General features: G+C 40.8%; 1 protein-coding gene across 7 annotated transcripts in view; it reads right to left on the bottom strand.

Moving 5' to 3' along the window:
- The window catches only part of GRIA4 (glutamate ionotropic receptor AMPA type subunit 4), a 430608-nt gene that overhangs the window by 258180 nt on the left and 144671 nt on the right, over nt 1-27757 (bottom strand). For all 7 annotated transcript variants that reach the window (XM_080641389.1, XM_080641388.1, XM_080641385.1 and 4 more), the window contains one exon: nt 26136-26375. In XM_080641389.1, coding sequence (XP_080497515.1) covers nt 26136-26375 — 240 coding nt within the window. The remainder of the gene's footprint in view (nt 1-26135; nt 26376-27757) is intronic.

Genomic DNA, 27757 nt, shown 5'->3' with positions numbered 1-27757 from the left:
TATTTTATTGCCTACTTCCCAACAATTACCAAAATAACATATACAAGTTGGTTTATTTAAAAATGTCAAGTATACCTGCTTAGAGGAACTTGTTGAAAAAAAAAAAAGTGACTGAAGCTTTAGCATGAGCTCATGCAGAGATAGGGATTTCTGATTCATTCTGTTCAAAATTATACTTAGTACAATGGCAAAAATAGCATTGGCTCCTGCGAGAAGGTTGAGAGAGCAGAGTTGAGTAGTGAGAATACCATATTTAGGAGTAGGTCTATAAGGCAAAGACCATGAAGCATTGATGATCATGGGAGCTCAGTGTTTCCAAAAGGAACACAAAATAGTTTCAGAAACTAGAGAGGGATTTAAAAGGATAAAGAATATGAAGCATTCAAGAGTGTGAAATATCAAGAACATCTTTGGATTTGGAGAGCCAAAGGCTAATTTTTGAAGATGTTAAATTCTGTAGAGAGGGGGTAGATAGAACCAAAAGTACAGAGGATGAAAGAGTAAAGATACAGGCAGAGCTTTGTCCACTATGTTTCAATGACTATGTGCTGATGAGAGACAGCATAATGGCTCAGGAGAATTCAGATTATAAAGGGTGTTTCACTGTTTGCTCATAGTTTGGGAAATTTTCAGTCCTGTGTATAGAAAGAAGAGGGGAAGAAACTGAAGGTCGAAGAGGAAGTCTAGATAATTGAAGAGAAAGGTCTTTGAGATTGAAAGAAAACATGGGCTCATTTGGAGGGTTAGCCCTGATTGAAGGTGATGACTATTTCCTGAAGCAGAAAGTACACAGGAGGAAATGGATGAGTATTCAGAGCACTTTGATTTTGATAAAAATTGAGGGAGCTCATGTTAAACGGTCTCAGTAAAAGTACCCCTATCTCCAGAGAATTAAGGGAGTAGAGAAAGTCCAGCTGTATATTTGGAAAAAAAATAAAATATTTGGAATAAGAGCATTGAGAAAACTAATAGGATTTTAACTAGAGATAAGTAGAAGTGAGGGCCTGGGTCAGTTTGTAATGGAAGAAAAGTATCCTACTGTATGTCTTTCTCCAGGACTACTTGGCAGCCAGGAAACAGAAATTGGATGATTGGGTTTATTTAAAAAGTTAAATTAGAGGCTATTCTTAAACCATGTATTAAAATATTTAAAGTTTGGGTAGTTGGGGAAGGAGCTAATAAATGTGAACAAGTATCCAATCAATTTAACTTCTACAAATATATTTATCTAGACAAACTAAGAGATAAAATAGATAAAATTTGGCAAAAATATACCGTCAAGAGTGGAAAACAATATTGTTCAAAATGTTGTTTCATATATTAAATAAAAGCCATAAGAAGGAATTTTTTTCTTTATAAAATTGCAAAATTTTACAGAACTCAACCAAATCAGAAGACTCACTCACAACAGGCACTGCATGTTAGTCCATGACATAACATATAAATACTACATTTGTAAAGGCTACTAGCAAACTTTGTATGGAACAGTCTAGTTTTATTGTTTCAATAGCTTTGCATTGTGTAAAACCTGTAGTGAAGTTTTTGAAACTCTTAGAATTATATACTGAACTAGAGGCCCGCTGCACGAATTCGTGCACAGGTGGGATCCCTTGGCTTGGCCAGTGATCAGGGGCCGATCGGGCCAGCCAGCTGGGGTCAGGGACTGTGGGAGATTGGCCAGCCACAGGAGGTTGGCTGTGGGAGCGCACTGATCACCAAGAGGCAGCTCCTACATTGAGCATCTGCCCCCTGGTGGTCAGTGTGCATCATAGCTACCGGCTGGTCATCCAGTTGTCAGGTTGTAATGGTGCTTAGGCTTTTACATATATAGATGATATTTTGGCAAACTGTTTTTAGCACAGAAAATAATTACTAAATGAAACTCCAACTATCTATGTAATGGATAGTCCAACAAACTCCCCCACTAAATGGCATACTATAATAGTTCATAGAAGATATTAGTATTCCACACAATATGTAACTGGTGTATTAATTCAAAGAGTGAATCCAAACAGGTCAATGACATAATGTATAATCAATTCTTTTGTGTACTTTACTGGCAAACTCTCTCTAGAATAGTCTAGAATACAAGCAAGATGTCATCATATATGAAACTCTTCTTGCATCAGGACGTTTGACGCATTATAAGACTATAGCAAACTATAGCACTTTGTCATCCATATTCCATAATATGTATTATGCAAATACACCAAATAGTAATAGAAATGATGTATTATGACACAAAGAATATTTCTATATTGATATTTTTACTAGTATCTTTAATACAAATTGAAATACATAGTAGATGTGAAATCCATGAGTTAAAGTAAAGAGTAGTTTATATCTTGTTTTTGTTACTTTCAAGTTAAAATGGGTGAGGCGGATGTGGATCTTTAAAATAAGATCTGGCCTCAAATCCCAAATGACAAACTTTGATTAAAGTCAGCCTACTCATGTACTTGACACCTCCTTAGCATTTATGTACTTGACACCTCCTTAGCATTTATGTATATAGGTTTAACTATGCTTATTTTCTCTTGTTTATGTGTCACATTGTAATTTTTATGGCTGCTTTTTTTCTTGGATGCCAAATCTCACCTCCAGTTCATTCTTAATTTTACTTTAGTATATATTGCTGAAGCATAAAATTTTATCATGTCAGTATGCTATTTTAAAATAACTATTGGCATCTTGTTACCTAGGGAACAGAATCCAAATTCTTAGGTGGGGCTTACATAATCCAACATTATCTGTCTCATCTGTTCTAAACAACCTCATCAGCCTACTCTTGGCCAGTCCCATTCCCTCTCTTCTTGAGCCATAGTGAGTTACTTACCATTTGCATGACATATACTGTTGTTTACACTGTTTCCTTCAAAAAATGCCCTCCTCCCCCTACTTCATCTCAAAAATCTCTTAACCATTTTTTTTTTTTAAGATCTACTCAGCACAAATGTTATCCTTTCTGAAACCTCCCCAACTGTCTAAGAAAAATGGTCTGCCCTCTGGGTACCTCTGCACAGTCTTGTATGTGCCTCAGAGCTGGGCTTCACTGTATAATGGTTATTAGCATAGGTACCATTATACATTGTGTTTCATCTACATTTACCAACATGTCATTTCATTTCACCTCCCTGCCATTTCCTCTCATCTAATATTAACCAAACACCTATTATATGTCAGTTACTGCCTGAGGTTTGAGGAGGCAGAATTAGACCTAGTTCTTATCCACTTGCTCATAGTTCCCTTACTAGATGTAAGCTTCTCAGGTTATGGAGCACCTATATTCCAGATAATGTGAACAGCTAGCCATTTATGTTGAGACTTACCTTCCCATCTCTTCCCCTTTACTCATTCAATCTCCTCTTCCTGGAATGTCTCTTCCCTCTCCACTTGTTGAAAGCCTCCTCCTTGCGGTACAGTCATAGTTCTAAATCTGATATGTGATCTTTTTTCTTTAAATCCCCAAATTTTCTTTGTAATTTTCTTATGTTACTTACATAGTATACTTTCTTTACAATGATTTGTGTTCTGTTTTCTCTTTGCTATCAAAATTGATAGTTTATGAGCATATTCACTTACTATGCACAAGTAACTGATCATCCCAGACAACTTACTTAATTTAGTTTAACTCAACTCATATAAGAGAGGCTCCATGCACCAAAGCATCACTTGTTACAGTCATTGAAGCAGCTATTCTTAGAAAGTACCAGGTGGGGCCTTCTTCTTACATAATTTTTAAATATTTTTTAATTGATTTCAGAGAGAGGAAGGGGGAGGCAGAGAGGAGATAGAAACATCAATGATAAAAGAATCATCGACCAGCTGTCTCCCCACATGATCCCCACCAGGGATTGAGCCCATAATCCAGGCATGTGTCCTGACCTGAAATCCAATCGTGACCACCTGGTTCATGGGTTGACACTCAACCATTGAGCCATACCAGTTGGGCAGTTTATTTCTTTTGTTTCCTTATTTTTTTTAAACATTAAAACTTAAGCCACACTTTGACTTCCTAAAATTGAAATATGTAGGTTCTGATGGTTTTTTACTTGGTATTCAAGTGGTCATTTTCCTCAATGTAATTGTCTGATTTCATCACTCTATCATCTCCAGTTTGAAAACCAATTTTTAATGTTTAAAGCCTGCTAATGCTACTATTTGATGCCAATATCATCTTTTATCCATCCACAGATGATGTTTTTAGAAGACAACTTTGTTTTTCTTCAATAAAAATGCATTTAGAAGAAAACTGGCACATGCATATGTTTGACTTTCAGTATTAAACTTGGCATTACCGCTGAGGCTGGCATTACCACTAAGCTAGCCTTGTCACCCTCATTAAGTGCTCTGGTGGTACAGCCAACACCTGTGGCCACACAGAAGACCACACAGAGCAGCTGCAGACTCACATGCCCGTGCTGAAGTAAATTTCTGAAGCTGAAATATTGGGATCTGTGACTGGCTCTTTTATGAGTCTTTCAGGGTGGGTTTTCCCAGTGCTGCATAGTAATATATATTAAATGTACAGCACCTGCTTATTTTGTAATCTTCTTTGGAGATCCCTGATTCACATTAATGACGTCACGGTATCGTGGTTAAAAACACAGATTTTGAAGTCAAACTGTCTTGATTTGAAGCCTAGATCTGACTATTATTTGTGGTATGATCTTGTACAAGTTATTTAACTTTGAGAGGCCTCCATTTTCTCATCTGTAAGTGGAAGTAATAATGTCACCTACTTCAGAATGCTGTAAGATAAAATGAGTTTATATACGTAAACATTTTAGAACCATACCTGCACATGGCAAGCACTATTCAGTGCTTGATCTTATTATCAAATTGCAAATTCTTGAAAAATCTCAGATACAACTTGAAAGCAACTTTTTCATAACATCTATCATCAGCCACTTTTCTTGTTCATACTATTAGTTTCCTTTCTTATTTGCATTTTGTGGTATATGCTTCCTATTTATTAAAAAACACAAACCAACAACAGTGCATCTGAGTCATCAAAACCATATTGGATGTATGCCTGACCTTGGTAAATTGGAACAGAACATATTAGAGTTTTCCTCCATTTTAGAATATTTTAAGAACACACTCTAGCACTTATTTATGTAGTCAGAAATTGTTAAGTGCTAAAATTAAATTTTTTTTCTAGTTCAAGAATAAACAGCTAGATAAATGACAGGGATGCCAGATACTTCATGAATTCCATACATGTCATGTGATAAGCACTCCCAGTCATTTATTCCTGGGCCTCAGGAACTCCAGCCCACCACCATCTCCTGTGATAATGATTAGATGATTGTGCATGCTCCAGTTCTTTATTTCTTTCATCACCATTCGTGCCAATTTTTCAATTCATTTATGAAACTTCAGCTGCCACATATGTATGGTGCATCTTCTCTGTGCCAGGTACAATTCTAGACTGTGGGTAGGGCAGTGAATAAATAAATGAAATGCCCATTGTAATGAAGCCTATGTTAAGTAAGTAAATATATATTCAATGTATAGAATGCAGGGCAGTGAAATGTGCTAGAGAAAAAAATAAAACCAGAAAGGAGAATGGGGAATGCTAGGGTTAAGAATGGAGGTTGTGCCCTGGACAGTTTGGCTCAGTGGATGATGCGTCGGCCTGCGGACTGAAGGGTCCCAGGTTCGATTCCAGCCAAGGGCACATGCCTGGGTTGCAGGCTCGATCCCCAGTGTGGGGCGTGCGGAAGCAGCCGATCAATGATTCTCTCTCATCATTGATGTTTCTATCTCTCTCTCCCTCTTCCTTCCTCTCTGAAAACAATAAATATATTTTTTAAAAAATTAAAAAAAAAAAGAATGGAGGTTGTCAGAGAGGGTCTCACTGAAAGGTGACAATAAGCAAAGACAGCAATAAGCGAAGGAGTGGAGGGAGTGAGGTCGTCTTATATCGGCATAGCGTATTCCAGGCAGGGCAAAGAGCATGATAGAATGTGCCTGGCATGCTCTCATAAGAACTCTGACTTTACATTGAGTGAGCAGGAAGCCCTTGGGTAGCTTTTGGAAGGGAATGTTTTAGAAGGCTCACTCTGGCACTTGTGAAGAAAGAATATGTACTGGGGTAAAGGCAGAAGCAGAGAACTCAGCCAAGAGGCTATGGTGACAATCCAGCTTAAAGATGATGGTGCCTCTGCTTTGGTCTATTTTTTATTTGAGCTAGTAAATATGTATGTCATCAAACAAAACTAAGCCATATGCACAAACCCAATTAGAATTTGGAAATAAGTCTAAATTCATCCTAAAATTAAAAGTATTTTTAGATCAAAATGGCTCCAAGTTTAATTTACAAAGTCCATATCTACTACTTAGTTAACATAAAATATAAGGCAGCATAAAAACAGATTAAAAAACCCCTACAGATGACTTGAGATAAGTGAGAACCCATAATTTGTAGTCTTACTTTACCATGTATACATAAAAAGAAACATTTTCTAAATGCTTGCATGCCTTTGGGAAATAGTTCCTTGCCACCCATCCCCCCCCTCCCCCCTCCCCACACACACAATGGACACATTTTTTTTTTTCATAAAGGCAATCGATTGGCATTAAGCATATTATCTAGCTTGATACTGTGCATTAGAGACTTTGATCAAGCCTTGATTCCAGGGTATCCTCTTTAATTAGAAAGGCTTGCGTTCTATGTATTATAATTGAAAGGAATGTTTCATTATTATTGTGGAAGGTAGGAAAATAAGAATTTGTTAGGTCAGTAATGTGTCAGGTGCAAACACCTATGTTCATGATATTATGGATTTATAATACTACTAGAGGCCTGATGCATGCAAATTCATGTACTAGAGGGGTGGGTCCCTCAGCCCAGCCTGCCCCCTCTCACAATCAGGGAGCCTTCAGGGGCAGGAGGCGACCCAGTGATCAGTGGAAGGCGAAGCCCCCGTCACACCTCTGCTGCTGCCACTGCCGGCAGAGCAAGCCTTGGCTAGTCCTGGTTATCTGAGCCTCGGGTGGCCCTGGCGGTTGGGCAGCCGCCATCTGAGGCTTGCCTGCGCCTCAGGTGTTGGCAAGGCAGCTGGCATCCAAGGCTTGCCTGTGCCTTGGGCCAGCCCTGGGCAGCTGGGGGGCTGAGGGGACTGGGGGACTTTGAAGGCAGGCTTGTGGAGCAGCCAGACCCGCCTTGGGGAGGGCCTGGCCATGCCACGTGCCTGCTGCCCCTGCAGGGCTGAGGGGACTGGGCACCACCATCTTGTGGCTGTGGATGCCACCATCTTTGAGGGCGTGGCAGCAATTAGCATAGTCCCTCCTTATTGGCTGTGGGCGCTGCCATCTTTGCGATGGCGTGAGGATCAATTAGCATATTCCCTCTTTATTAGATAGGATTTCCATGGTACTCATATTCACACTCTTCCATAGATCCTGAAATAAGCTTTACAAATATTTATTGAGTTACTTTTAAAAAATATATTTGTATTATGAAAAAATTTAGATTACTTAGCAATGAAAGCATACATAGAACAAGAACAAATTTAAGCATCTTTCTTACATAGATGATTCAGTTGAAGTAGTCAATTTTCAATGAAGGTTCTAAGTCAGGGTTTGGCAAGCTTCTGTAATGGGTCAGTAAATATTTTAGCCTTTTCAGGCCATACAGTCTCTATGCAACTACTTAACTTTGCCACTGTAGTCCAAAAGTAACCAAAGATGATACATAAATGAGTGAGTGCAGTTGTGTCCCCATAAAATTTTATTTGCAACAACAACAACAATAATAATAATCCTGTATAATAAAAGCATAATATGCAAATTGACCAAACGGCAGAACGACCAGTTGCTATGATGTGCACTGACCAACAGGGGGCAGATGCTCAATGCAGGAGCTGCCCCCTAGTGGTCAGTGTGCTCCCACAGGGTGAGTGCCATTCAGCCAGAATCTGGGCTCATGGCTGGCAAGCACAGTGGCAGTGGTGGGAGCCTCTCCTGCCTCTGCTGCAGGACGTGGTAAGAAGCAAGGGGTCCCGCACTGTGAGAGCCCCGGACTGCGAGAGGGATGTCTAACTGCTGGCTTTGGGGATCGGGCCTAAGCCAGCAGGGGGACATCCCCTGAGGGGTCCAGGACTGCAAGAGGGCATAGGCTGGGCTGAGGGACAACCCCCCCGCCCAGCCAGTGCACAAATCTTGTGCACTGGGCCTCTAGTAATAATAATAATAAATAAATTGGCCAGATTTGGTTCACCAGCTGTGGTTTGCTAACTCTTGTTCTAGAGGTTATGAGTGGAAAGCTTAGACCTATGAAAATTCATGGTAACTGGTAAATTCTAGTTATTATGAGTACCTACAGGCACAATTCTCAGATATGGTCCTGTCTATGTTCTTTAGAATCATTGTTCCACATTTATTTTCATCAAGCAGGTCATTTTCTTATCAGTGGCTTCTTTAGCAATGTGCTGGCCCAGTGCTTGTTCACACTCATTCTGATTTGTCTAAAGTACGTGAATTATCAGTACCTTACTCTTTCTAAAGTGGTTGATTGATGCAATTCTTTTTTTTAAAACTACATGTAACTCTTTTTTTATTTCTAAATTATAGTTGATTACGATATTATAAACGTTTCAGGTGTACAATCCCATGATTAGAGATTTATGTGACTTACAAAATGATCACACCAATAAATCTAGTAGCCATGTGCACCATATATACTCTACGTTTATTCCCTATAATATAGTCTTCATTTCAATTGGTTCTTTCTTATGATTTTCATGTCCTTTTTTATGCTGTTGAAGTTCTTACTAAGTTCCTTGAGCATCCTCATAACCATTGTTTTGAACTCTGTATCTGGAAGCTTTGCCTGCTTTCATTTCATTTAGTTCTTTTTCTGGAGATTTCTCCTGTTCTTTAATTTGGGATCAGCTTCGTTGTCTTCTCATTTTGGTTGCTTCTCTGTGTTTGTCTCTATGTACAGCTTCTGAGTCTCCCAGTCTTGATAGAGTTGCCTTAGTAGGGCCCAATGACACAGCTTCCCAGGTCCCCTGAGGTGGGCACTCAAGGTATGTTCCCTCTCTCCAGTTGGACTGTTTCTACCCTCCTGTTGTAATGAGCCTTGATTGCTGTTGGCTTGTCACTGGGATGGATTGACTCCCAGACCTATTGGCTGTGAGAACCAGCTGCAACCCAGTGGAGGAGCTACTATTGAGGGACCAACCCTATGGAGCACGACTGGATTCAGTAAGGCTTTGGCCCCTGCTGAGTTTGCCCCTTGAGCGCATTGTTCATAGAGGTAGTTGGGTTGTAATACAGCATTGTCTGAAATTGTTTACCAGGTGCACTGGCTCTGGAGCCTCACAGGAGGTGCAGGCTAAGGTCAGCTGCCACCTGTGTTCTGCCCAGGGTTACTCAGCATGAGCTACAAAGCAATCTGCAGAAGGCTGCTACTTGTGCTGGGCTTGGAGGTGCCCAGGAGAGGCCAAGCTGGCTGCCATGGGTGCCAGGCTTGGGGCCACTTAGCAAGAGGTATGAGAATCCAGAATGCCAGATGCTATTTGTTTGGGACATTTTTTTTTTAAAGAAGTATACTTCTGCTTCTTTCAAAAAATCTTTACCTGCAGATTTCTTTCTTTCTTTCTTTCTTTCTTTCTTTCTTTCTTTCTTTCTTTCTTTCTTTCTTTCTTTCTTCTTCTTTTTAAGAAAGAGAGGAATGGAGAGAGAGAGAGAGAGAGAGAGAGAGAGAGAGAGAGAGAGAGAGAGAGCTGTTAATGTGAGAGAGAAACATCGATTGGTTGCCTCCTGTACAAGCTCCAACTGGGCGTCGAATCTGCATCCTAGGTGTGTGTCCTGACCAGGAATCAAACCTGCAGTCTTTTGGTGTTCATGAAGACACTCCATCCAACTGAGCCACTGGTGGGGCTGTTTGAGAGATTTTAAGAAAGTTAACAGCATGATCCAACAGAGGCCCTTTGTACGAAAAAGCCACTGGAAAACAGAGTGGGTGAGCCCACAAGTTTGGTAGGGCAGGGTCTCAGGGACTCACCAGGGCTGCGCAAACAGTGTGAGAGAGTTAATGGAAGCTCAGATATGGTGCCCACTTGCCAAGTCTGTGCAGGGAGGGTTCCGCATAGGAACAATGGCTCCTTCCAGCACTTCCGTCTGGGAGAAAACTGCTCCTCTAGCCCGCATCTTGGAGTCAGACAATTTTAGTTCCTCCCCGTATGTCTTGGTGCCTTTAGAGCTGCTGCCCTAGTGCTGGAGCTTGGAGCCAGTGAGTCTGCGTAAGTCTGTGTGTGGCCCCTTTAAGAGGAATGCCTGGGTCTTTAGCAGCCCTCTGTTTCCCTTAGGCACAATCCACGCTGGTTCTTCCTATATAGCCAAAAGTTTTTGGGACTTCTCTTCCTGGCACTAGAGCCCTGGGCTGGGAGGGCCTGGTGTGGGTCCAGGACCCCTCATTTCTCAGGGGGGACCTCCCCAGCTGAGATATACCTCCTGATTTTTAACTGCTACATGCATGTTGGACTAGACAGCTTCAGCCCCTCCTACCAGTGTGGGGGTGGCTTCTTTGTATCCTTACTTATAAGACGTCTGTTCAGCCAGATTTCAGGTGGCCCTGAATGGTGGTGGTTCTGCAGTTTGGTTGTAATTTTGAAGTGATTATGGGAGGATGTGAGTACTGCATTTAACTCTGCCATCTCCACCAGAAGCCTGTAGAAATTCTATCATTGCAATTTCTTAAGCCATTACTTTACGTCTTTTTAGTTTAAACATTTGTGTACAAAATTACAGTGCTCAATAGGAGTATTTCTCTCTGTCGGATCAGAAAAACCTTGACTATTCCATGATCTGTTCCACTTTGCACCCCATGTTTCTTCATGAATTTAGCATTTAAACTCAGAAATGTGCATGTATTATGAAAATTTGGTTAATCTATATGAGGTTAGCTGCACCATGGCCTTTGCTAAGAAGGATGCTCTTAGAATCCTCTTTTCAAGGCTGTACTTTATGGTCCTTTCCCTCAGAGGGCAGATTTTAGACTTTACAGCCACAGAGGACAACATTGGTTACACAGTTCTGGGGACTGAACTCCTTGGCTATGGTAACATCTGGCTTGTCTGTACTAGGTCTCTTGGATCTTGTAAGGATAAACCTACATTTGCCCCATATTTTTTGACAAGAAACAATAATTTCCAGTCCAGGTACTACTAAGAAGACATTTTTAAGAAAATAAAAATTCCCTTTCTTTGTCTTTCCAGCCCCCTGTTCTTCTTTTGAAAACAATCTGCCTTTTCCTGACTACAATAATGTAAAGACAACATATATGAAGCACACAACTCCTCTCAAACTTGTCATTCTAGCTAAACAGCCTTTTTGGCCAGTTAGAGCCTGCTAACTCCTTGCTACACTGTCTATGTAAAGCAATGTAGATATTGAAGGGTGGATGGGGGGGGGTGGTGAAAAAACTCTTTCTAATATAAATTTATTTTATAGGGTATTTTTATGTTTGCAGACACATGAGGCTATGATTCTATAGACTATTTCCTTAATATTTGGGTGACAACCTAGACAATGTAATATAGATAATACAAAATTCACAAAATGAAGTACCTGAAATGCTTCAAACAGGATATATTTCATGTAAAAATGTACATCATTAAGTTTTATATGAAAAGACAGAGAAAAGATAATTTTTTCAGGATTTACCAGTGACAAAATGCAAGTTTTAATTTCTACTTATTGTCTATTTCTGAATTGTCTATTTCTGCATTTGCCTGCCTTTTAAGCTTGTATTTGGGCATATTTTAAGATACTTACAAGTAAAGTAACTTTTAACTTGAGTCATAGTTTAAATTTCCCCTAAGTTAGAGGTGATAGAAGTGAACCTCTTAAATACAATTTCCTAAAATTCATATTGAAAGAGCTAAGTGATTCCCAATGAAGAGAGAGGAGAGAGAAAGGGAGAGAGAGAGAAAGAGAGAGAGGTGCACTCATGTAAATTATCCCATGACATGGAATGTGACATATTCAGGTTTGTATTTAAGAGACAAAGTGACGAAGTGGCCGAGGACAGAACCCAAAGGGAATGCCAGCATTTTAAGAGCAGTTAGAGGAAGAAAAGTCTATGAAGAAAAAAAAAAAAAAAAAAAAGAATAAGAAATCGCAAATTTATACTTGTTTGTTTCTTCATGAATTTAGCATTTAAACTCAGAAATGTGAATGTATCATGAAAATTTAGTTCTCACTATATAAATATTAACCAAAAGCCTTTGATTCATGATTAATAATTTTAAAATGATAAATATTTATTGGAGTTTGAACATAGAATATTATGGTACTAAAGCACAAATAATGATGATGATAATTAAAATGATAAAAACAGGATAATAACTGTAATTTACATAGTTTATTATACACCAGGAACTTTAAAAGCACTTTACATACAAATCATCATGACCTAGTAGATTTCACTAGTAATACTATTTTTCAGAGTAGAAAACTGAGCTCAAGCAATGTTAGGGAACTTATTCAAGGTCAAACATGTAGTAAGTGGTACAGGTGGGTTTGCACCCAGCCATTTAACCTTGTGACTGTCCTCCACTCACCACATCTGGGCTGTAGAGCTGAAGGGAGGCTGGAACTATTTCTGTTGGGACAAGCAAATGATTGGCAAGGCTCTCCCAGCCCCAACCGTAAGGAATTTATATCTGAGAACTCTTTCCCCTTACAGCAAATAAAAGGTTAATGCTTTTCTTTCCCTAACCCTGATGTCATGTGTGTTGTAACATGGTGAATGAATTATAAAGCACACCAGTTGAGTAAAACTTTACCTCTGTCATGAGTTTTGCATTGTAAAGATTTCAACCTTACTTGTGCATTGTCATTACATACTCGTTTGTTCCACTTTTATAATAGAAGGAAAATTCATTGAGACCATCTTTCAGCGGTATGTTCATCAGAGCTCTAAAAGAAAGGCTTTTCCCCAGATCTTCAGATAAGCAACACATGTTTAAATTAAGAAGTTGTCAGTAAATTCCAAGTCATGTCATTTGGAAACTTACTGCTTTAAAAAGGGGTCACTGAAAAGATGAAACCACCAAAGAAAGCTTCTGCCAATTTGTCTTTTTTGGGTAAGAAAATTGCTAAAACATAACAGCCTCACTCCATCTATCTAAGCATTCTCAAGGAACATGTACCTTCCACCCCTCAGTCCTCAGACATAGCTGAATAATTCCACTGACAGGTCAGAATATTCTCTGGGCTCTATCACAAGTATTTCTAATACAAATTTAATATTTCCTCCAAAAGCATTAAAATGGTCACCATGGTGGGAGTGGGGGGAGGGAGAATCAGAACTATGTTGGACTCCCTTACACTTATTTTTAATTTGTTTGTTTGAATTTCCATGAGTCAGGGCACAGTCACCTTTCCAGTGAGTAGGGCCTCCAAAGGTCTTATCCGGATCTGCTCTTATCTTTTGTTCAGAGACTGAACACAGACAGTGGGGAGGAAATGGGAAAGGGAGAACATCCAGACAGATTGAAGCATAGTAACCTCTATCTTGTATAAAAAAACTGCTGTTTGAAACTCTCTGCTGTTGTTAGATAGTCCTTAGTCCTGTAAACTCTGTCATTGTAAACTCTGTCACTTTAAGACAGTCTATTATTCTGTAAAATGACTTTATTTTTAGTTCAAATAATGGAAAAATATAAACTTATCTGTCTGACCTTGCAAGCTAGCCGTCTAATGTAATAGACTGAAATAGACTAAGTACTAACTCATTATGTATTCAAGGTTACAAACTAATTGTAACAATAACGTACACAGAGGTCTTTGTGAAATCTGCAAAGATGCTCAAAAGATAAAAATACAAGACACTTCCTCTATGTCGGGGCTCAGAGATTTGGAAAAAGACACCTCCCTCTGGGTCGCGTACAATAAACGACTTCTAATTAATTGGCTCATTAAGGTGTCTTGTAGCTCATCCGATGATTTATGATACAACAAGGTAATCTGCCAGTCAGTCAACAACGTGCATCTAGTGCCTGTACGTGACAACTAAACTAACCCAGCACCGATATTCATGGAGAATTGCATGCTGCTTTTCCCTGCCGTCACCTTCAGGCCTCCGAAACCTTCCAAATGAAGATTCGGATGCAAGACTGTTGGCACCACAAAAGCCACTGTGGGCTTCTGTACTCCATGTCCGGGATGCCTCCAATTGTCAGCCCCCTGCTTACTTGCCTGCTCCTTGTTCTGCTGTCTTCTTTGACTACCCTCGTTTTAGCTTCATAGCATGGTTCTTTGCTAATCCCCTTGATTGGCAGTCCTGTTCTGATTCATTCTCCTTGTGAGATTTCCGCACTCCTTCACAATATGACGACTTCCAGCATTTGACTTCAAATCCTTCATTCTGTAACCAGGGGAAGTGGGCGGTGGCAGACAGACGTTCACTGCCCATCATCTCTTCTCACCCTCCGGTGCTTCTTCATCCCCCCAAGTCACCCTTAGCCCTATCCACAGTTGTAACAGCCTGTGGAACCTGGGTAATGAGGGCAGGGGGTTAGCATTACAGTGACACCAATGGAGAGATGATGAAGGAAGCAGGAGCTGCCTTGCCTGTATCTGATTACTGCTACTACTATCTCAGTTACAAGGAAGGATCTCCATAGAAAAGCTCCTTGTCATTTTTATTCCTGCATTGTTCTTTGCTCTCCCATGGCCTGGTTCCAGCAGGAAGTCAGCGACACATGCTTGAAAGATATCGTTATGTGTGGTCCTACTGGTGGAATGGATTATGCTCACACTGGCCAGCTGACAAGTAAATAGTTGGTGTTGTCAGCCTGCCCAATGAATGTAATAAAAGTCAGTAAGCAGATATATTTGAATGAGCTATAAAAAATAGTCTAAATCCTAATGGATTCAATATAAGCACAGATAATTGCCTGAGGGTCATTATGAGAGGTTTACAAAAAGGAAACTCCTTTTCATCTTGGTGAGGGTTTTAGACTTAAATACTTTTTTCAGGGTTAGGAGATAAATTGAAAATAGGGCTTAATACTATCAAGAGTTAAAGATAAATTATTCATCCCCTCTTGTATAATACAGGCTAAAATTTGAAAGATTACTTCTCCAGAATTTGTGTGTCAGTTAACTCTGTTTTGCTATTGTTTTCTAATTTTGTTTTTAATTATAAAAAATAGGTCAGAAGCATTTTAAGTGGCACAACTAACGGTATATATGTGTTGGCAGAGTATTAGCAGGTGTGGTAATTAGGAACTGGGATGGGGAGAGTGAGGGAAAACATGATGCTTGTAATCAGCACTGTAAACACGAAGTGTTCCTCTGAGTGGCTCCAAGTCCAGCTGACAGGTGTAACCCTGATCCTCCTCATCCCACCCCTCCCTGGAAGGGGTTTCAAAGAAGAAGCAGATACCAGTAATTTTACTTTGGTGTGAATAGAAGGCAGTATGCTGTATACCCCTTAATCTGCCCTGTCATTCTCCTTATGTTATTTATGGACTTGAGTTTAAGGGGATCTTAGGAGTCCATAACTGGTAATGGATGAGAAAAGAATTAAGATTCCCAGTGCACCTGAGGTCATATTGCCTGTCCACTCCAGCTTTTGAGGGAAGAAAGAGAAAGTGGGAAAGAGGAATTGAACGGGACAATATGAGAAGAAAACAGAGAAGAGTCTTGGAGTTGAGAACTGAAAAGAAAGATAGGCGAGCTCTGGAGTGATTTATACAGGCTTAGTTATTGGGAGTAAAGGAGAGATTATTTAAAGGTATATCATACATTTTCCTATTCATTGTTCCTTTTTCTGTTTCTCAGGTCTTGAGTTGATTTTTTTTTTCTCCCAAAGAATTTAAGGCAGTATAAAAATAAAAGGCATGTATGTAGTAAAACTCAATAAGTAGAAATAAAATAGCAAGATCCCTTCCTTTTCACCACAAACATACCCCTCTTTCCATCCCCCCATCATTTGCTCTGATTTCAACATGGAATAACAGCGTATACATAGTGTCCCCTCCACAACTGTTTCCAAGGTTTCTCAAAATATGTTATGCAATGTGTAGAATATGTTTTTGTAATAATAATAATAATATCTATCTATCTATCTATCTATCTATCTATCTATCATCGATCCAGGGTTGTAACATCCAAAATGACCGAAGGCTCGACCAAATGCAAGGCTGCGGGTGCAGCAGGTGAGAGGGCTGAACTGCTGACCTCTCAGAGACCGAACAGCAGGCTCCATTGATCAGGAGATGGCTAATGGAGGAACCGGGGTCCCTCAGGCACTGATGAATCCATGGCAGCAGTGACTGGTGAGCCGGAGGGAGGAAGGCAGACTGCTTGGTCCCTCCTCACAGCCCTCAGACTCCAATCAATTGGTGGCAGAGGCGGGGTGGAACTGGAGACTGGCTCCCTTAGTAGTCTTGCAGGTTCAATCTCCAGAGGACAGGCCAGGCACCAATGGACCAGCGCCACCAGCAGATCCTGACAGCGCTGCTGGCCTCCTGGAACTTGGCCTCAGGCACTGCAGCTGCTTCCCCTCCCTAGATGCTCCACAAGGAAGAAAGGATACCACCAGCAGCACCAGGGGCGACCCATTAGCGGTTACTGCTCTCCTTGTGCATCCTCCAGGTCACTTGAGCCGGACCTGGACTTCCACCCGCCCCTCTCCAGATGAAGTGTGAGCACTGCACACGGAAGGAGATGTGAGTAGATAGCACACAGGCAATTAATTTCAAAAGATTTTGGACCAGTTGTTTCCCTCATTGGCCTGTTGGTTTGTTCCTCTACAACCTCACAAAAGGAGCAGATACTAATAGGAATAGTCCATTAAGGCTTATTAAAGCCATTAAAATTAATTTTGTTTGGAGATTTATTGGGGAATTTGGGACTCCCATTAAGACCATTGATGAACGCTGGGGAGTCACCCAGTGGAGCCCTTGAAGCGACTGCTGTTGAGGCCCTCCCCGCCCCACCCCCTGCAGGCCTGGCACCGGCTCTGAGGGGCTCTCACTGCTCAGCTCATCATCGCAGCTGCACCTCCAATCCCTTCAGGTTGTGAGAGGAGAATAAGAGGGTGTGAACTGTGAAGACCAAACTGGGAGACATTTTCACAAGAAGGCAGACCCAGCCATCATTTTTATGATGTGGTTTGTGAACCATTAAATGTCCCCCCTTAAAATATATCCTCAGGGCATGCCCAGTGCCAGGGAGCCCGCGGGGAGCAGAGCCCTTAGATGTAAGCATTCTGTGCGTTTTGGGGTCTCCTGAGGGTGTACGTCCCCTGGAGGGTGAACCCCAGGCTTCAGGGAGACTTCAGACCGTTGTTTGAACTTATAGCTCTCACAATGCGTGAAGGCAGGAAAACCGGCCGTGACATTTGCATCCCGTCCCCAGGTGTTACAGGGCGACACGCAAAGCTAAACGGGTGGAATCGCGATGGTGCCTCAGCTGACTGAGGCGGGAGGGTGCCCTGAATCTCTGGGCCTCTGTGATCGCGGGAGTCCTCGCATGGGGCGAGGGAGGCAGAAGGAGGACCTGAGGAAGTGTGAGGGGCTCGGCTGTTCTTGCTGAAGGAAGAGGCTGGACGCGGAGCCAGTGGTTCTCTCGAGCCCCGGGGCAGAGACACACCTGCCACACCCTGTGCTGCTGCTGTGTCCCCACCGACAGAACTGCAAGTCCATCAGCGTGCGCAGCTGTCAGCCCATGGGTGTGGTCCTTCGTTACAGGAGGATGGAAACTGGCCCCCAGGGGGATGGTGTCAGCGGCTCTGTGGCCAGTGAGTGAGCAATTGGAGAGTAAGTGGCAGGGAGGGTGAGGCCAGAACTTCAGAAAGCGAGGTGCACTCAGGAATACACGGGGGGACACTGAGTGGTGCAGGAACATGGGAGCTGGGCAGGCAGACAGCGGTGCTGCACAAGAGGGGAGGTAATGGCGGAGGGCAGCAGGGGCAGTAAAACCCCCGAGTACTCAGCCAACAGCAGGCCTGGGTCTCACAGGCCCTGTGGTCAGAGTGGGGCAGCTTAGCGGACCCCCTGCTCCAGCCCCCACATGCTGCGCAAGGCTGCGGCGAGCGGGGAGCCTTCTGGCCCACGCTCATCGGGACGCTGGCAGGACCCGTCCTGGGGACTGTCTGATTAGAGGCCCAGCTGCAAGCTGGCTGTGGACAGAGACCCCCTGAGGTCCTAGAGGCCACCCCGGCTCCTTGCCACGGCTTCTCCAGTCCCCAAGGGGGCCTCCTGCCCTGGCTGCCACGACCGAGCTGGACAGGCCCCAGGGAGCCGCGGGAGCCATATCCCAGCTCCCTGGCTGGGCGGTAAGGAGCAGCCACGGTCTCTCCCACACTGGAGAGGAAGCGTTCACACGAGGCAGGACACCAGGAAGCGGGGCCACTGGAGTCTGCCCACCACGGACGTCAGTCACCCTGGATCCCGTCGCAGTGTTGCCTGGATCCTAAATGTTGGGAAACGTGTGACTCCTGCTAACTGTTTGTCCGAGGAGACGACGGGTCCATTCTCCATGGTCCCCACGGGCAGTTGTCAGATCTCCCAGGAGGCCTTGCAGAGGCCGTCTAGCTGGGGGGCCTAGAGACTCAGATCTTTTTGTCAATGTGAAACAGTCCAAGTCTAGCATGTCAGACAGAGATTCCACTGTAAGAAATGTACAAATGAACAAAACAAAACATCTGAGAGTGAGATAAGCCAGTGCGGTGTCTGTGGGCAGTGTCTCCTCAGAGGGGCCCTCGGGGTCGTTGGCAGAAATTCCATCACCTGGGAACCCACAGAAAGACTGTTCAGGGCTAGAGAAAGTGCTGAAGATGTTCCCCGAATGAGTGCGTGACAATATGGTCCCCGATTTCTTTAATAGACGGGACGTCTTAGGCCTTACCACGCAGCCTCTGTTATGATGCATTTACATCATCCTATATAATAGAAGCCTAATTTGCTAAGTGTCCCGTGGTATGGTCAGCCATTCAACCAATCAAAGCTTAATATGCTAATGATATGCTAAGGCTGCTCAACTGCTTGCTATGACATGCACTGATCACAAGGGGGCAGACACTCCGACTGGTAGGTTAGCTTGCTGCTGGGGTCCAGCCGATTGGGACTGAGTGAAAGGGGCCAGACATGTCCTGAGCCCTCCCACGGTCCCTCCCCAGCTGGCTTATCTCCCACGTCCCTTCCCAGCCCCGATGGTGCACCTCTCGGGTCTCTCGGCCTGGCCTGCTCCATCTCACAATCTGGGACCCCTCAGGGAATGTTGGAGAGCTGGTTTTGGCCCCACAGTGAAACAACCAGTCACTATGACATGCACTGACCACCAGGGGGCGGATGCTCAACGCAGGAGCTGCCCCTGGTGGTCAGTGCGCTCCCACAGGGGGAACACTGTTCAGCCAGAAGCTGGGCTCACGGCTGACGAGTGCAGCAGCCATAGTGGGAGCCTCTCCTGCCTCCGCAGCAATGCTAAGGATGTCTGACTGACGGCTTTGGCCTGCTTCCCGTGGCGAGGAGTGGGCCTAAGCCATCAGTGGGACATCCCCTGAAGGCTCCCGTACTGTGAGAGGGTGCAGGCTGGGCTGAGGGACCCCTCCCCCCAGTGCATGAATTTCAGGCACTGGGCCTCTAGTAATAAAACAAAATAAAAAGAGAAAGAAAAAACAGGTCAAAGGAAACAAGCCAAATAAGGCAGTTTTTTCTCTATTCTTTGCCAAATGAATCTCTCCCAAAACAATGAATATTATGTATAATACTTACTAAGATATTGGATACAAGATATTTAGCAACCCATGAAATAACACCACTAGCCTAGAAAGCACTAATTTGAGTAAAATGTTGAGCATTAAACATTAAAGAGAACCAGGATTATATAAAATAAGGTCAGTGTCAGCCATAGCTTTCTCTGGATGTGAGACTGAAATTGCTGGCAATCATAACAGTTTTGAAAATCATCAGAATTTTTGAAATGTTAGGTTTGTATCTCCTCATCTCTTCCTTAATCATAAATTCACCTTGCTACCTGTGGTGTTAGGGATGGCCATAAACATATCATAAATACTGAAAACTCTGGGCAATAGACACAGGTAAAAATAAATTTCTTTAAAAATGTCTATTTCAAATGAGAAAATAACCACTGCTCATATTATCAATGTTTAAATTAACATCTTTTTCACCAAATAATAACATCAGATTAATTAAATTTCAAAAAAAATTCAAGGTTTTATGTTACCAAAAATATTATTTTAAAGTTTCTTGAATTATGTCTAAAACAAGAATGTTATTTTTCAACCTGTTTCATATATTTCCTTGATAAGAAAATTGCATTCAATTCAAGTACCATCTCCTTAGGAGAATTTTAAATATTAACTATTCTATAAACAATTTGATCCATTAAAATATGGTACCGTAAGGGGTTACTGAAGAACTAAAATTGTTTAATACCGATTGTCAAGGATTTCACTTGATTAATTCATTAGTTCATTCCATACCTAGGTATAAATGTAAGAAGAAAAAGTAGTTACTGAAGAACTTATCTTTCTTGTGAAGAAAAGATATGTAAATGTATACACAATGCAATTCAAAAATTACTATAAAAAGAATTATGCACAGGGTATTCTCTAAGTTCTTTTCTTACATAGTAAAATATGAGTCAAGAAGAGATTTGGAAAATTCCCCCAAAGTGAAATATGGTATTTCCAATGAGTTCAGTCATTAGATATTTGGTGTTGTCCAAATACAGTGACCATTAGGCAAATGTGGCCACTTAGGTTAATCAAATAACATGAAATAAAACTTAAAATTAAATTACTCAGTTGCATAAACCACGTTTCAAACATTTGATAGTTCATATTTATCAACTCAAAAATTTTATCAAAGTTTGTATTTACAGCTCCTAGGGCAATAGAAACTAAAGAGAAAATAAACAAATGGGACTACATCAAAATAAAAAGCTTCTGCACAGCAAAAGAAACCATCAACAAAACAACAAGAGAGCCCACTGCATGGGAGAACACATTTGCCAATGTTATCACTGATAAGGGTTTAATCTCCAACATTTACAGGGAACTCATACAACTTAAAAAAGGAAGATAAACAACCAAATCAAAAAAATGGGCAACGGACCTAAATAGATACTTTTCAAAAGAGGACATAAGGAAGGCCAAGAGACATATGAAAACATGCTCAAAGTCACTAATCATCCAAGAGATGCAAATCAAAACTACAATGAGGTACCATTTCACACCTGTCAGAATGGCTATCAACAAATCAACAGATGACAAGTGCTGGCAAGGATGCAGAGAAAAAGGAACCCTCATGCACTGCTGGTGGGAATGCAGACTGGTGCAGCCACTGTGGAGAACAGTATGGAGTTTCCTCAAAAAACTAAAAATGGAACTCCCATTTGATCCAGTGATCCCACTTCTAGGAATATAACCCAAGAAACTAGAAACACCAATCAGAAAGGATATATTCACCCCTATGTTCATAGCAGCACAATTTACCATAGCTAAGATTTGGAAACAGCCTAAGTGCCCATCAGCAGATGAGTGGATTAGAAAACCTTGGTGCATCTACACAATGGAATACTATGCTGCTGTATAAAAGAAGTAATACTTACCATTTGCAACAGCATGGATGCAACTGGAGAGCATTAGGCTAAGTGAAATAAGCCAATCAGAGAAAGATAAATATCACATGATCTCACTCATTGGAAGATAATGAACAACATGAACTGATGAACAAAAACAGAACCAGAGTCATTGAAGCATCGAATAGGCTGTCCAACCTATGAGGGAAGTGGCGGGGAGGGAGAGGGTAAGAGATCAACCAAAGGACTTGTATGCATGCATATGAGCATAAGCAATGGACACAGACACTAGTGGGGTGAGGGCATGTGCTGGGGGTGGGAGTGGCTGGGGAGAGGTCAATGGGGGAAAAAGGAGACTTAAGTAATACATTAAACTTAAATTAAAAAAATAATTGGTACAAAATATTAGAATTTCTTTACTGACGAGAGAAAGCCACCACAGAATAGTATGCATAAACATGTGACATAATCAGAAGCTCTTCTACTGATATTCCTATGACAAACGCTCTATGCATACAAGTAAGTCATTTTTATTGCAGAGCAGATGATTTTCCTGGCTTCCCTTGCTGGTCACCCTTCTAACCTTTATGCTTAAAAAAAATGTAGGATTTATTTAGAGTCCAAAATATAAGATAAAAACCATTGATTAAATTTAGTTTTACTTTTCAACCTTCAGTAATTTGCAAACTTTTGTCCTGAATCAAGTTTTCAACTTTTCTCATCATCATGCGAATTCTTTTGAATTGTTTTCACATATTCTATATTTTAAGCATTTTTAAAAGTATGACCGCATCTGCTGTAACAAATCTTTAATAAAACATGTTTAAAAATATGAAGATAAATGGAAATAGCAATGGGCAAGGCAGATCAATAACTATACTGAGAAAATAGCACGTGATTATTTTCCTTAGAATGGCACTTGACCTTGCCTTGCCTGATAGGCAAGGATGGAAGGGAGCTAACTAGGTGTATAATTACCAGAGTGTCTTAATAAAAGGATGACTCTGATTATTGAAATAATAAAAAAATCCTCCCCTTTCTTTCCTTTCTTCCTACTTCCTTTTCTCCCTTCCTTCCTTTCTTCCTTCCTTCCTTCCTTCCTTCCTTCCTTCCTTCCTTTCGATGTGGAGAAAAATATAGGCAGGATCACATAGCTCTGCAATAGCAGACCAGGACTAGAACACGGGACTTATATAATAGGAAATAAAATATCATTATTTTTTAAATGTAATTCAACATGAAAACATGACTTTATGACAGTGAAGCTCTTGTATCTTAAGAGTTCATTTATATCACTACACTAATTAAGATTTCAGAAATAATTGAGTGGGTCAATGAAATAACTAATTCCAAAGTAAGGATTTATGATTCATCAGAATGTCATATTCCACTAAAGTTTGTGGAGAAATTCCGGGTTATAATTAAGGCAGTTACTTATCATGGGAAAAATGTTTAGATAAGCAGCTTATGGCAGCAGTAGAGGATTAAAATACCAAAACGTTCCATATTATCTTATTTTGTTACACTTGGTTTTGTGTATTAATTAGAAAATGCTCTGATCGTTAATGTAGATGTGTATTCTTTTTTTTTCTTCATGATGTGAAAATATGGATTGCTTTAGCCAACTATGTTTATGATAGAAGTTAATCATATGCTCATAACTGAGGTTCATACCTCCCTTGGTGATAGTGATGCATAATTCAGCATAGTATCTAAGTGGGAATAAATTGGGCTGAGATCTTGAACTTATAAAATGAGCACAACAATTTCCAAAGAGAACAATTACTCTTGCCCTTTGCAAGTACCCGATTAAGCCCCAGAATATTGGGAAGCATGGCGGTAAGAGGGCAGAACGAGCATCTAGCAACAAAATATGGCCCTTTTCCTGACATGTTATTTTTCATTCAGAACATTACCGCTTGAAATAAAGGTGTCTCTTTTAAATTTGGGCTGGGTTACTATAATACAAAGGACTTGTTATTCACCCTGAAGCAACTATTGGAGAGAACTAGGAAATTCTAGAGTGACTTGAATTTAGAAGGTTAGAAGTAAAACAGTAAAATTCTAGGGTGATGACAATGAAAACGTATCCTTGTGCAGCAAGCCAATAAGTGGTTAAACTGCAGGGGTGCTCAAACTTTTAAACAGGGGGCCAGTTCACTGTCCCTCAGACCATTGGAGGGCCGGACTATAGTTTAAAAAAAAAAAACTATGAACAAATTCCTATGCGCACTGCAGGCCCGGAACGAGTCGGCTGCTAAACAGGACAGGCAGCGGCACCTGGCGGGCCGGATAAATGTCCTCGGCGGGCCGCATGTGGCCCGCAGGCCGTAGTTTGAGGACCCCTGTAAGATTACAAGATGTCATATTAGAAGAAATAGTGCTTTACATTGATGGTCTTAAGCCTTGGAAGGATGACATTTTACCAAGAGAAAGAGTCTTTAAATAACCAATATGCACATCTACCTGTACGAGATAGATACCATGGGGATAGGTAATTGGAGGTGGCTCGAGGTTGAGCACCTCACTTGCTATGCAGGAGTGAGGATCCTGGAAATTATAAACTGGTGCAAAAGCAACACATCACTTTTCATCTCTGTTTGGTGGGGAGTCTAATGCGCAAATGCCTACACCCTCTCCTTGCTAGAGATTGGTTGACATGGGCAGAGGGAAAAAAGTGAGACACAGGTCAGTAGTGTTCCTATGAGACCTACGAGAGCAAGATGCCGTAAAATAAGGAACGTCTGCCCAACGTGCGAAACTCAGCTGTGTCATAACGAACCACAGGAAGAAACATCCTATCCACATCCTAGTGCCTATTTCTTGACATTAGGATTCAATTTTTTAAAACATTTTAAATTGATTTTATTGAAGTGTATTTTTTTTTGCATTTGACACTCATATTTTACAATTGATAAACCTACATCCACACATCATTATCACACAAAGTCCCTCTTTTACATCAGGGTTCACTCTTGCTGTTGTACATTCTGTGCTTTTGGACAAACGTATAACGACATGTGTCCACCATTACAGTATCATGGAGAGCAGTTTCACTGCCCTAAAAACCCTCTGTGCTCTCCTGTTCACCCCTGCTTCCTCTTATCCCCGGAAACCACTGGCTCTTACTGTCTCCATAGTTTTGCCTTCCTTAGAATGTTGTATTGTTGGAATCATACAGTATGTAGCCTTTTCTAATTGATTTCTTTCACTGAATACCATGTGTTCAAGGTTCCTCCATGCCTTTTTATTGCTTGGTGGCTCATTACTTTTTAGCTCTGAATAATAATCCATTGTCTGAACATACCACAGATTAATTAGCCATCCACCTAACTGAAAGAAATCTTGGTTATTTTGGATGGTTAGTTATTGGAAAATGGTGTCATAAAACGTAGGTAGATTTCCATATTTCCAATTGTGAATTAGAGTATGCTCTACCCATGCAGCAAATACATTGATAGTATAACTTTCCTGAGCTTGTCTCTGAAAGGAAAATGTATCATGAATGCCAATATAAGTAATGTGCTAAGAGCAATGCTGATGAGGCATCTCATGGGACATACTGTCCCCACCTGATTAAAAATGTGAATTTTAATGAGGAAGATAAATTCCTTTACTGAGTTTTCATATCTGAAATAGAAACTTATGCTTTGAACCTGTGAAGGTAATTATATCTTCAAGAGGTTTACCTAGCTTGTTTATGGCTTTTATGTTTATTGTTTTACTCATTTCACAGATGGAATTCTATTCAAGGATGTTCTTAAAATGTTGCCTGTTTCAACTTTTATTCTAACTTCTTATCTTCTCATAAATCTTACACTTTAAGGAAAAAGGACCAATGACAAAACCCCACAGGTGGTCCCCTGATGTTTATTTTGAAATATAACATGTTGCTATGATTCTAGTCACTAAATAAAAAACAGAATTGAAAAAAAAAATAGGAACTCCTTAAGCTATGTCTCTAACTAAAAAAAATCATAACACTTTGTACAAACATGTATGATTGTCAATAATTTAATGGTAGTTATCCACCTTGTTCCTCCAACACATATAATATCATTTCCTAATCGCTATAGCCTGGTAGCTAAAGGCAAAGTGAAAGGTGCCGGCAAGCAGAGCCTTATACCAGGTCCATTGTCATTGTCATGACCCTCAGATTCCTCATGTAAAGTCTCGTATTTCAAACTCAAAGCCATGGCTCAGTATGATACTATTTTAAGGTGTTCCAAAACATTACGTTATTTGCATTTGAGATAAAAGACTTATTTATTTCATGGTACCTGAAATAGGACTTCAGAATTGTTAAAAATAATAATTTCTCTTAATTTCAACTATGTAACCAAGCATGGTTTGCTCATGAGTAACCTTGTGAATGTAAAACTTATTTAATAAGAAAATTTCCCCCAGAGTCAAGGTAAAAATACTGACAGTACACAATGACCATTTTCTAATTTTAGCCATATTATGGATTAAAATATTTTGCTAAATCACACAAGTATACAGGTCATTTCGGGCTGAAATTAAAGTTTTACTTATGTAGATATGGAATCGCAACTTACCCCTGTCTGTGTCGTACAGGAAGACAAAACAGTTCCATTCATAGTGATCCAGCAAACTTAAGAGTGCCCCTCGCAAGGAAGGCCTCAGCTGCAACACAAACTGGCTCTCCCCCTCGGTAGGGAAACTTGGTGTGATGAGGGAGATGTGTAAGGCGCTGCAGAATGAGGTCAAGGTATGTACTGACCTCTTATCATAGAGTCCAAAAATGGCAAATACTCCTCTAGAATACTGGGAACAGACTGAAACGAAAGAAAAAAAAAAAAAAGAATACAAACCATCAGTACTTTCTAAAATTGTTAACGTCTACATCTACAGTCTACGAAATGAAAACAAAATCTCTGAATCATTGGTATGTCAGGAATATAAGAAAAGGTTAAAAGTGAAGTGTGCCATCAATTGTACAATCAACTATTGAATTCTTGAACTTGTATTCAAAGCCCTGCATTGAGTGAGATAACTTGGGGCTATATGCTTCCTTTCTCAAGAAGCCAATTTAAATGAAAGGGAAGTTTAACTAAAATGATGAAATATATGGCATTCCATGATAAGGTGGCAAATCCTAAGCGAGAGACTCTAAGTGTAAAAAAAATCTAAATTTTTCTCCATATGTTTTTCTTACATGTAAAAAATATAATATCATACTTTGAAAATGTTTAAGTATATTTAGAGGAACATTTAAATAACCAGAGTGCCATCCATTGTAAGCCATATGCTTATCTTTTCTAGTTTGAATTGGACTGCATTTGTTACTCGGCCTAAATTATTACATTTTTTTTTGCAGTGGCAGTTTCATTTCTTATCACAACCTTAGAGTTCTCTTGAATCTTGTTTGAAAATAAAAAATTATGCAGTTTGGAAAGTCATTGTTGGGATATGCAAGATGCTTAGCAGAATTGTGGCAACTTGTGCAGCCTGTAGGTAGGCCACATGCAAAGACAGTAATTCCACACCCAGAAGAACCAAGTTCTCCTGAAAGAAGAGAACCCAAGGTAAGCAGGTGCCCAGGTTCACCTTGCCTTTCTTTCCATCCCCCCATTGTTGAAAAGACAATGGGGAAAATTTATAAAGAGAAGAAAATTGTCCTCGAGATTCTTACCCCATCATATTTTGATCATTCTTTTGACATGATTGATTTCTAGTTCAAATTGGGTGAGTTTTTCTAGTTTACATTATGAAGGATACAAAACTACATTAGGGATACTCTTTTCCCATCTATAATAATAAAAGCATAATATGCTAATTAGACCGATGTCCTTCCGAATGTCCTTCCTTCCAGACAAAGCCGCAGCAGATGGGGCAGAGGCAAAAGAGGCAGCAGAGGTCCCTGGCCTGATGGCAGTAACAGGTGGCAGGGGCTGGGGCCAAGGCCCTTGCACAAATTTTGTGCATCGGGCCTCTGGTTTATAAATAAATTGAAACTTTTTGAATTTCAAATTCTTTCATTATCACATGGCTTAAAGGTCCTATTTCTCCTTGGCTTATTTAGCTAGTTTAAGAAGTTGTTAGTTTTATAAAATTTTTCTGTTTTCTGATTTTGGTTACTGATTGTAATTGCTTAGCTCATTAAGAAACCCAGAGTATGGATAATCTAGAGGTATTTATTTTAGCAGTAGTTCATAGT

Source organism: Plecotus auritus (assembly GCF_963455305.1).
Source record: "Plecotus auritus genome assembly, chromosome: 9".
Lineage (NCBI taxonomy): Eukaryota > Metazoa > Chordata > Mammalia > Chiroptera > Vespertilionidae > Plecotus > Plecotus auritus.
This window is presented reverse-complemented; position numbering and strand designations above follow the sequence as displayed.